The sequence below is a fragment of the Protomyctophum bolini genome, assembly GCF_963924005.1.
Source record: "Protomyctophum bolini genome assembly, chromosome: 19".
NCBI classification, from domain to species: Eukaryota; Metazoa; Chordata; class Actinopteri; order Myctophiformes; family Myctophidae; genus Protomyctophum; species Protomyctophum bolini.
In genome coordinates, this window is record NC_137880.1 from 5,059,715 (window position 1) to 5,071,276 (window position 11,562).

General features: G+C 43.6%; 1 protein-coding gene across 1 annotated transcript in view; it reads left to right on the forward strand.

Annotated features, from left to right (window-relative positions):
• Positions 1–1,268: 1,268 nt before the first annotated feature.
• LOC308334515 (myelin transcription factor 1-like protein) overlaps positions 1,269–11,562 on the forward strand; it is a gene marked incomplete at both ends in the record, with an annotated part of 83,997 nt that continues 73,703 nt past the window's right edge. The window contains 3 exons of the mRNA XM_080791313.1: positions 1,269–1,323; positions 7,835–7,868; positions 10,769–10,831. Of these exons, the coding sequence (XP_080647439.1) occupies positions 1,269–1,323; positions 7,835–7,868; positions 10,769–10,831 (152 nt within the window). The remainder of the gene's footprint in view (positions 1,324–7,834; positions 7,869–10,768; positions 10,832–11,562) is intronic.

Sequence of the window (11,562 nt, forward strand, 5' to 3'; positions counted from 1 at the left end):
TAAAGATTGATAATGTAAAATTGGAAAGAGTCTATGAGAACACCTTTTTAGGAGTAATAATTGACCACAAATTCACCTGGAAACCCCGTATAAAGTATATCCGGTCCAAAATAGGTATTTATTAAATTATAAGTCACTGCTCACATTATACAATACGCTAATATTACCATATCTATCTAATTGTGTGGAGGTCTGGGCAAATACATACAAAGGAAACCTCCAGCCACTTGTCATAATACAAAAGAGAGCCATAAGAATAGTGCATTAGGTAGGGATTACGATCATACTAACAAACAGTTTTTAAGGTCTAATACATTGAAGTTTATTGATTTAGTTGAACATAAAACAGCTCTTATCATTTATAAATTAAAAAAATAGACTAATTCCCAAGACTATTTTGTCGTATTTCAAGGATAGGGAAGGGGGGTATGAGTTTAGAGGAGACTTAAATTTCCAACAACCCAGTGCCAAGACCACTCGGAAGAGCATGTGTATCTCTGTCCGAGGGGTCAAGATCTGGAATGCCCTACCAGAGAAAGTCAAACACAGTAGTAACTTTTCAAAATTAAAAAAAATTGCTCAAGCAAATCCTTTTGGCCAAATACAGCATACTATAGTGAAATTACGTATATTGTGGATGCTGACCTTATTGTATGATCAACTGATACATGTTGTACAGGTATTGATGGTGATGGTAGTATTGATAGTCATTTAGTGCTGTCATTATTAATAATTCATTAATTAATATTATTGTAATTATGTTAACATTAAACAAAATGACATTACTCAGCAACAACATAAATGATAATGATCATTGGCAATGAGGGTAATGTGAATAAGGACAATAACAACAATAATAATGTGTAATCTGTTTTTTACAACAGCTTCCATTCATTGTCTTTAAATATTGTATTTGAAACTGAAGGATGATCAAATAAACATGACATAGGCAGCTCCTGGCAGGATCCACCGGGAGAAACTAGGCACAGCTGCAGGACATGAGACTAATTAAGTAGAGCGACAGAGAGAGAGGAGTGTGTGTGCGTGTGTGCGTCAATTTAACAAAGGTGCAGACGATCAGAAATCAGCAGAGAGTGAGTGAAGTTTGTGCTACCGTATGTCGAATTCAAGTCGGACCCAGACTGTCTTTTTCTCCCTGGAAATAAAAACGTCTGGGTTTCCGAGGCTAGTGTCTGACCGACTGAGTGTAATTCACTGTGTTAACTTTATTCCTCAATGTCTGTCTGTCTCTTTGTCTGTCTGTCCAGATGGAGGTCAGTGTGGCGGAGAAACGGCATCGAACGAGGTCCAAAGGAGTGAGAGGTACGTCTGTCAAAAAATACATCCCCAGAACATCCAGACCCACAGGGTCTGGCACCACCCAGGGTGCCGTCCCGATTCCGACGAGCCGCCCCGCGTCTGGAACGGTTGAGAAATGACAGAGTTACCGTGTGGCGGTCCCTCTACTGTACTGTACTGTACAGCCCAGTAGGCTACTGTACAGCCCAGCCCAGTAAGGTCATATATCGACCCCGCCCGCTCACCTCTGCCCCACCCCGTCCTGGTGCTGCGGCCATCTTGGATCCTAAAACACAATATAAACAAAGGGAGAAAGGTGGGGCCGAGAAAGGCCCTTATTAAAGGCGCAGTGAAATGAAAAATACGTTTTTCACACTTTTAGACCATATCCGTGGTCATCATATGGGCATACCTAACAATGGATGCCAAAAAAATGTGAAAATTTTCATTTTTGTGTGTTTTTATATCAAAGGTCCATAAAAACGATTGTATTATTTATTTATTAAAACAAAAACGTGCTGCGTGATGACGTGTAGAGATACACATCGATAAAAGCCAATAAAAATGAAGCTCACATGTTTAATTCCCCATGTCTGCGCATCCATGCAACACAGCTGCTTCTGATTACAGATTACTCAGTTTTTATTTCCATTCAAGATAACATTCAGACAGTGTATTACTCGGTTTCAACTTAATCATCACGCTAAAATATGTTTCTGAAAACATTATAGGGTAGAAATAAGCCACATAATAGTAAACTGGTTGTGCTGGGCGACCGTCTGATTTATAAACAAACAACACCACGCTGTTGCGCATAGCATTAGCCACCGCCCCTAGCTACCGTCCCATCGCCTGAAGGGATGCGGCACTCTGATTGGTTCAGAAACTTCAGACCGGTGTTTCATGTGGAAACACCATTTTCATGTTGTTCACCATTTCCGTTTCACTGCGCCTTTAAAGGGACACTTCACCCTTTTTGCAAAAAAATATATGTTAATGCCGTTTAGAAGCTTTAGATCACTTTCCTGGGGGTATTTATGTGTGTAATATGTGGTTTTAGATATTTTAGATTGTAGCAGTGAGCCTGTTGTCTCTGATGTCATGGACACTGGGCTCACTTCCTTCCTGGACTACATGTTGTCTCAGTAAGACAGCTCTCCCCCCTATCCACAAGGAGGAGCAGTGCACCAAAAAATTATGGGAATTGTAGTCCAGGAAGGTAGTGAGACCAGTGTCCATGACATCAGAGACAAGAGGCTCACTGCTACAATCTAAAATATCTAAAACCACATATTACACACATAAATACCGCCAAGAAAGTGATCTAAAGCTTCTAAACGTCATTAACATATATTTTTTTGCAAAAAGGGTGAAGTGTCCCTTTAAGGTAAAAAGGCGACTGCCAACATGTTTCGACCTAACCGGTCTTCATTTAGGACGAAAAAATGTTCGCTGTCGCCTTTTTAATTTGTTAAAGGCTTCCCTCCTCTTTTTAACTTTGAGTGCCCGGATCGTCTCGTTTTTAACTATGCCTCGATCCCGTTTTTGATCCGTGTGAGCGCCTTTTATCATCATTGCTTTTTTTTACATCTCCGTTGAGCACCTGGTTATAGTTCCTCTTTTTCAAACAGAAAATCAATTCCTTGACAGACAGCGAGCCGCTGTGAAGATCTAACAAACGCAGTGATTATGGCATAGCAGCCAGCAGCGCTCTGAATCAACTGCGGTCCCCTCGATCGGAATCGATCTTTTTTAGGGAGACCTAGTAAAGGCTATAGGCTGTGCGCTTGTCAAGTCTATTGAAGATGAACGCATGGACACGCTTTCCCAAATCCTTGATATATTAGAAAATGTCTTATAAATCATGACAGTTTTCTGAAAACCCTATGTTTCTATAGTAATGGTTCTCAATATTTCATATCAAGGACCCCAGAAACTATATAGTAATTGGCCACCGACCACCATCTGAAAATATGTTGTTCCAGGGACCCCCCCCCCAGAAGCAAAGATTTGACTTAAAAACGCTCGCTCTGAAAGAATATACATTCGAAGATTTGAGGCACATTTTCACGATACAAAAAATAGCAGACGTACAAGCTCGGAGCGCGGCACTCTGTGCCACGCTATGATCTTGTAGATCTGCTTTTTTCAATAGCTAAAGTATAACTTATAGTAATGCTTAAAACACCAAAAGGGCTTCCCGCCCCAAACTGGGTTTTAAAGGTGATCGTAGGCTGACTTTGTGATTGTGTTAATGTGACTGTTGAAAGTCTAAGGCTTAATTGGCTTGGGTTGCGGTTTATAATGTTTATACAGATTTGAATTGCTGAGCGCTGGCTTTTAATCGTTCTTCCTTGTAGAACTCCAGCACATCCTTGCTTGTATTGGACCAAATAAGTTCCACCAGTGACGCTGTTGAACTTCTCATGGCTAAAAGTGGACTGGTCGAGGGAGACGATGCTCTCTCTCTCTCTCTCTCTCTCTCTCTCTCTCTCTCTCTCTCTCTCTCTCTCTCTTTCTCTCTCTCTCTCTCTCTCTCTCTCTCTCTCTCTCTCTCTCTCTCTCTCTCTCTCGCATTGCAAAGTTACGGTCCAGATTTCTACGGCACTCTAAATGAAGATGAGATGCTGCCGGTTTTGAGTTTGTAACTGACTGGAATGCAGCAGTTTAATCAATCAGTCCCAGTAATGTAATCGGTCTTTCTCCACTGTTCTCAGGGGAAACTTGTCTTTCATTATGAAGACAGAAACAATGCTCATAATATGCATGTTCTTTTTGTATTGCTCTCCATGTGTGGCCAAAATTGGTTGCAAAAGACAAACACTGAAGTGTGGAGTTTGTATGTTGTCCGCATGTCCCCTATAGCGTAGGCACCCTCACAAAAAAAACATGCAGTAACCCTGGTCTCTATACTGCCTCCGTGGTCCGAGGTGCACGTATATACATCCAAGAAAATCCAATGGGTGCTGAATATGAATATGGAACTTCCTTCCCCTACTACAAAACAATAACTAGAACCGCACTCTGTCGACCGCTACGAACTTTCAAATCTCAGCCTCTCTGTAAAACATTGAAATTAAACACTAGTAAAGTCGGGTTATAACTGGCTGTCAATGGTGGCGTAATTACGATATATTTCAATATTGTTTGGGTAACAGGTAACGTATGTATACATCTATGTAGCCTACGTTGAAAGTACTACACTGTGGTCGATTGGCTTTTTTATGTGCGTATGCTTGGTATATATACTGATGTTGATAATGCTGTAATTAAGATATGTTTCAGTGTCGGGTGATAACTGGCTGTCAATATTGACGTAATTAGGATATGTTTCAGTATCGGGTGAATTAAAGGTAATTTATGTATGTATACATAATCTGAAACCTTTATTACCTCACCATCGAAAGCCAGTCATAACCCGGCATTGATACATATCTTCATTACGTCATCATCAATACCTACCAAGCATACGTACAAGTGCATTCGCACCAGCACGAGCGCAATATACTTGCGCGCTGCTGCAAGTAACTACAACATGACGTAACGATACCATGCGTTCCCGACCAGATCACACGGCAATAGCTATAATAAAATATTTCGTAACACGGACAAGGCTTTCCTCCGAGGTGGACAGCCAGCCTGGTGACGCGAGGTTAGAACAAAAGAGATAAACTAAAGAGAAGGAGGAAGTCTGCACACCGCTTCGAATGAACAACTTTTCGGCCCGTGTGGCCTTTGGCAGGTCACCTGACTAATGTAATTTTTTTTTGGGGGGGAGCTCTTGCTGACGATCTACAAGCTCATAACGCGTCTCAGCGTGCCGCGTTGTGAGCTAAATCTGCTATTTTCATAATGACTTATACTGGATATTGTCCACTAGTCCAGGTGTTCCCAAACTTTTTTGGACCAGGTACCCCTTTTGGGGTAGATATTTTTCCAGGTACCCCCTCATCCTCGCAACACGGATAACAATATATTTACAACCACAAGCAGTGTTTCCTGCAGGAAAAAGCTTTGGCATGGTGCTGGGCACAGGCCGCAATTTTGATTAATTAATTAATTTGATTCATTAATTAATAAGATTAATTTGTATTATTGCTCTTGTATTGCTATTGGGGACACTGGGGGACACTGGGCAGGCACTGAGGAGGCACTGGGGAGACACTGGGGAGGCACTCAGGGGCACACTGGGAAGGCACTGGGAAGGCACTCGGTGGGCACACTGGGGAGGCATTGGGGAGGCACTCAGGGGGACACTGTCTAAATGTATACGTCTAAATGTATACGTTTAAATGTAGACGTCTCAATGTGTACGTCTAAATGTAGACGTCTAAATGTAGACGTCTAAATGTGTACGTCTAAATGTAGGCGTCTAAATGTATACAGACGTCTAAGTGTAGACGTCTAAATGTGTACGTCTTCTCTTATGGGGGTCCCTGGCATATCTTTTCAAATGGGGGTCCACGGGCTAAGTAGTGTCAATTTGGGGGTCCTTGACATGAAAAAGTTTGGGAACCACTGCTTTAAACACTTTAGCACTTTATGAACATGAACAAAATAGATGAGTCTGTCAAGGAAATGTGGAATGCTGGAACTCCCTCAGGTACCCCTGGGGGTCCCCGGACCCCACTTCTAGTCCATTCCTAACATTCAACTCGACGTAAACACTGCGTGTCTCGGTAGGAAAATGGCTGTGTTCTTTGACACAAAAAAAACAGCAGTCTGACTGCACCTTGTTGCTTTTATTTCTGGCTGCTCGATTCCCCATCCATTCGGGATGGGGACCCCTTTTGGTGGTTTAAGCATTGTTTGGGTTCCTGGACATGAAATAGTTTTGAGAACCACTGACATAGAAACATAGTTTTTTTTTCAGAAAACTGTGGATTTAGAAGCCTTATTATTTCATTTCAGAATCAGCCTCGGGTCTAAAATGGTCTCGCGGGCGTTTATCACGTTTTATTGCCCTAGACTTTATGGTTCCCTCGGCGGGTGCTGAGGAGGTGTGATGGAAAAGCTCCTGTACTGGGAGTTGTCAAAGCTGTCGCTGAGTGCCAAGAAGTTGTTAAAAAAAGACAGCTTCGTCGATGAATTATCTGTTCGTTTATTTATACTTTTATGTGGACGGGACGGCGCATATTGATGAACAATCAGTGGTGGGGGAAAAAGTACTAACATGTTTATACTTGATACGTGAAAGGGGGTCATACCTATGTTCCCTCAGCCCTATGTTCCCTCAGCCCTATGTTCCCTTAGAAGGAGCATTGGTCCGAGGTGCGCTCGGGGTCGGGAGAGGGTGGGTGGTTAGGTTTAGGTGTCTGCCCCGGGGGAGGTTAGGGTTAGGGTGAGGGTTTGAGGTAGGTTGTCGATCGGACCGTCGGCATATTGACGCGGACCCGAGGGAACATAGGGCTGAGGGAACATAGGTACGGTCCCCATGAAAGTATCAATACTGCAAAGTAGAAACAAGTCATTAACCCTTTCAGCACTAGCATTTATTGAAAAATTAGGATCTAATTCACGCCAGCATTTTTTTCCAGTCGAGCTCTTATTTTGAAAAGCCATACAGTTCCAGTCTACCGGACGTAGCTTATCCTAGGACGCTAGGCCTTGTTTACGATGTGAATCCAAACCGGGGCACTGGAACGCTCCACATTGTCGGCTCTGTGCCGTCAAAGAAACGTTGCTTTGACCAAAATGCCACCTGGGACAAGGAATAGGAGATACAGGCGATTGAAAGAAACGGATAGAATGTATTAGAAATAGAGGAATGTATTATTATGGCGGCGACGATCTATGATGGACGATCCAGTGCTGCGCTAACAACAACTGAGCTAACCGGCTAACGTAAGTAGCATTATGGCTTGATCGATCGAATGCACTATAAAAGCGCAATTGGCATTAATCAACGGCAATGGCGCTGAAAGTAAATATACATTAATTTTGTGTCGAAATGTACCTTAAAGTACCAACAGTAAAAGTATACTCGTATACTTATACCGCGTATACTCGTAGTTTGGATGCGGCCAAATACAGATCATTCTGGGGAACATGGAAAAGGTTGAGTTCCACTGACATAGAGACATCGTTTCTTTTCTCCAGAAAACTATTAGAATCGTCCTCAGGTCTAAATGGGTTTATTCCGAGGAAGGAAAAAAAATCCACAAAACTATTAGTGAGTTTATGCAGATAATTATGTCTAAGCCGTGGTTTGATGGCAACAGTTTTTTACAGGTCCTAGTGGGAAGAAATAATCTGAGACTGGAGTTGTGTTGACACTTAGCAATTTCCTTTTTTTTTTCAAAAGTCTGTTGGCAGCACATCAAGTGTGCAGGAGGAGACTTTTAGTAGGTCAACCTGCTGATAATTTCTGCCAAGTTTCATTTAAACCTTTCCCTCAAGTTATTACGGCGTGCAGACCATAGACACACACGGACAGACTGCTGTTATGCAACGCAAATAAACAGGTGCTGTTGTCTCTCCTCTCTCTGTCTCTCTCTCTCTCTCTCTCTCTCTCTCTCTCTCTCTCTCTCTCTAGTTCCAGTGGAAGCATCCGCTACGGAATTATTCAGGTTGGTGTTTCATAATCTATCTGTCTATCTATCTGGCTATACATTCATGAGTGTGTGTGTGTGTGTGTGTGTGTGTGTGTGTGTGTGTGTGTGTGTGTGTGTGTGTGTGCGTGCATGCCTGCCAGTGCCTGCCTGCCTGCCTGCCTGTCTGTCTGGGCATATCTCGGGCGCCATCTGACCGAACAACCTCAAACTTGGCGTTTGTGTTTGTGTCCCAGACAACCCAGCCGGAGGTGTGCCAATGTGCCAAAAAAAAGATAAATGTGCCTTTTCCGGACTTCCGCACTCCAGGAACGCGGAAGTCCACTTCTCAGCGTTTTCGACGGTCCGTCAAAACCTTTTTTTTTTTAGTTTACAACTACGGAGGCGGTCCGACTCAAGCGAACTTGAGCCACAGCCGAATGAACTCAGGCGAGCGAGTTGCCGGGCCGAACGTTGCGGAGTCCGCTTGGGCTATCGCTGTCCGAGCTATGTCCCGATATAGGGCATAGTAGCAGTTGATTGCGGTTTTCTGGTTCCACTGAAAAATGGAGATTTACTATAATATTGATATGAATTATTTTAATCCTAGAATTAAGTTCAGACCATAAAACCTTTGACCGTGAATATATGCCCTATAAGGCACAGAATCCTAATCCCACGACGGTCATATTGACTGATTGATTGACATATTGATGGATATTTTTGCCCCGCCTTCACGACATTTGGTTTAGCGGCATAAAAGTAAAAGAAAATTGTAGGACAGATGTCAGTCTTGGGGACGTCGCATATTTATTGGTGCTGCTGCCACAGTGTTGCCGTGGGAGAGCAGTTCATAATATAGATGAGTGTTTGCTTTGTTTCATTTCATTTCATTCAGTAAAAAACACACAACGGCGTCGTGGCCCAAGTGTTACCACGGCAACAGTGGCCAGGGAGACGGCGCTCTGAGACAGAGCACTCGATCGATTGATTGAATAGTTTAACAGACGGAATGTAAAAACACGGGCTTTTTAACACTTGTCGTGACCAAAGAAAATCGCTATACCTTTAAGTTGGCCTCGGAAACCCTGGAAAAATGTCCAGGGTGAAAAAAAATAAAGTCTGAGTCCACTTCATTTCGGCATAGCGCAAACGTCGCTCACTCTCTGCTGATTTCTGATCGTCTGCACCTTTGTTAAATTGACGCACACACACACACACACACGTACACACACACACACACACACACACACACTCCTCTCTCTCTCTCTCTCTCTCTCTCTCTGTCTGTCGCTCTAATTAATTAGTCTCATGTCGCGCAACCGTGTCTATAGATTCTCCCGGCGGATCCTGCAGGGAGCTGCCGGGAGGACCCCAGGCTACCTTTAAGTAGACTCAGGTTAGGGTTAGTAATTGTCGGAAAACGCAACGTCGGACAATGGCAGACAACACTAGGCGCTCCAGTATAGCCCCGCTGGCTCCGTTAGGATTGATAACGTGGTTTTTGGCAGCAAATTTCTATTTTAGTTGTAGTCAATATAGTCTCTTGAAACGTTTTCACATTCTTAGTCACCTGGAATGTTTTTGTGTTTAGTCTAGTTTTAGTTGACTATTATCATAAGATTTTTTTGGCTGGAAAATAGCAGATCTACAAGCTTGTAGATCTGCTATTTTCAGCATGCAACCAAGTGTAAAAGGGACTTATACTGGATCTCTTGTCCACTAGTCCCCCTGCCTAGAATTTTAGTCTAGTTTTTATCTGTTGACAAAATCGACAGTATATTTAGTCATAGTTTTTAGTCACCATAGCTTAGTTTTCATAAAGTTTCCATGTCATTTTTGTCACTGGAAAAAGGTAGTTTTTCGTCTTAGTTTTAGTCGACGAAAACAACATTAAGTAACCTACTACTCGTTGATATGTACTGTAAGAAGGAATAATGTACTGTATGCCTATATATGTGGTCATTGTTGGGAGATAATTGAATTATGAAGGTGCATTATCTCCCGGCAATGACGACCTAGCCAGACATTATCCCGCTAATTACACGGCTACTTACACAAATTATTTATTAATTGAGACCTGCTGTCGCAATTAATTAATCAATTAATTAATTCCTTGCTCACGGGTACTGAAAGTATTCCTATAGTTGGCCCCGCACAGGCAACGGCCGAGTTGCCTCGTGGAAAACAAGGAAGTGAGTGTTGATCAAATGGAATCCATTTTCCAGCCTGGGTTCCTGCAGCAGTAGCTGTGTGGGGGGAGTTTAGTGAACGATAAGGGACGTCGCAGGACAACAATACAGTAGCTGCGTCAACTCTGAGCACATCCACGTGGGCACGGGCGCACCTCGAGCACGCACGCATGGTTATGTGTGGCTTGTTGTTATTTAGGCCGGCGGAGAAGAAGAGTTCTGTTGGCTGTTTTTCCTCTGATCATTAACCTAAAATAATTCATAATTCAGTTATAATGAGGACCGGCCTTGGCTCGTTTTGGTATAATACCCCTTGGGCCGTGCATGGTGCCCTGTATGCATAGTGTGTGCTGTCCGTGGCACTGTACACACACACACACACACACACACACACAGCACACACACACACACGTACACACACACACGCACAGAGTGTGAGCCCTCCAGGTGTTTCATCAGCGTATTGATTGTGTCCTTGGCGCGCTGACATCAATGAGGTCAATACCATCCATCAATACTCAGTCCTCTCCTCTCCTCTCCTCTCCTCCCTATTTCTCACACGTATCAGCTCAAACTAAAAACTAGTGTTTTTAGTTTGAAACCTTTGAAACCAGTTAGTGTTAGTGTTAAACCTTCAACGTCTCATCAGGTTTCACCGGCCATGGTTCAGATTAGCTGTTTACTGACATTGGTTTCCGTCTCTCTCTCTCTCTCTGTCTCTCTCTCTCTCTCTCTCTCTCCCCACAGCTGTCCAACTCCAGGCTGTGATGGCTCCGGTCACGTCAGTGGGAAGTACGCCCGACACCGCAGGTACGAACCCCCCCCCCCCCCCCCCCCAAAACGTCTGTCCTCTGTCCTTATATGGTCTGCAGGTGGTCACCCCCCCCCCCCCCCCCCAGCTAAATGATAGTTTGGAACCAATAGTTTGGACCCTTATGGGTCTGTAACTCTGAGAGTGTACAGATGGTTCCATTTGTACACTCTCAGAGTTAAATTAACTTTGATTTTACAATATAAATTGGGGGTCCAAGAGATAGAAATGGCATGAAAACGGGGGTCTGTAGACTATATGCATGTCAAACGGGGGGTGATTTTCACCCGGACGATTATATATTTTTTGCAATTTCCATAATGTTGCGGATGTCTGAGGTGGGCGGGTCTTTCAGTGCCTTCATGATGCTCAGTGACATCATAATGCTGCTGATGTCTGAGGTGGGCGGGTCTTTCAGTGCCTTCATGATGCTCAGTGACATCATAATGCTGCTGATGTCTGAGGTGGGCGGGTCTTTCAGTGCCTTCATGATGCTCAGTGACATCATAATGCTGCTGATGTCTGAGGTGGGCGGGGTCTTTCAGTGCCTTCATGATGCTCAGTGACGTCATAATGCTGCTGATGTCTGAGGTGGGCGGGTCTTTCAGTGCCTTCATGATGCTCAGTGACATCATAATGCTGCTGATGTCTGAGGTGGGCGGGTCTTTCAGTGCCTTCATGATGCTCAGTGACATCATAATGCTGCTGATGTCTGAGGTGGGCGGGTCTT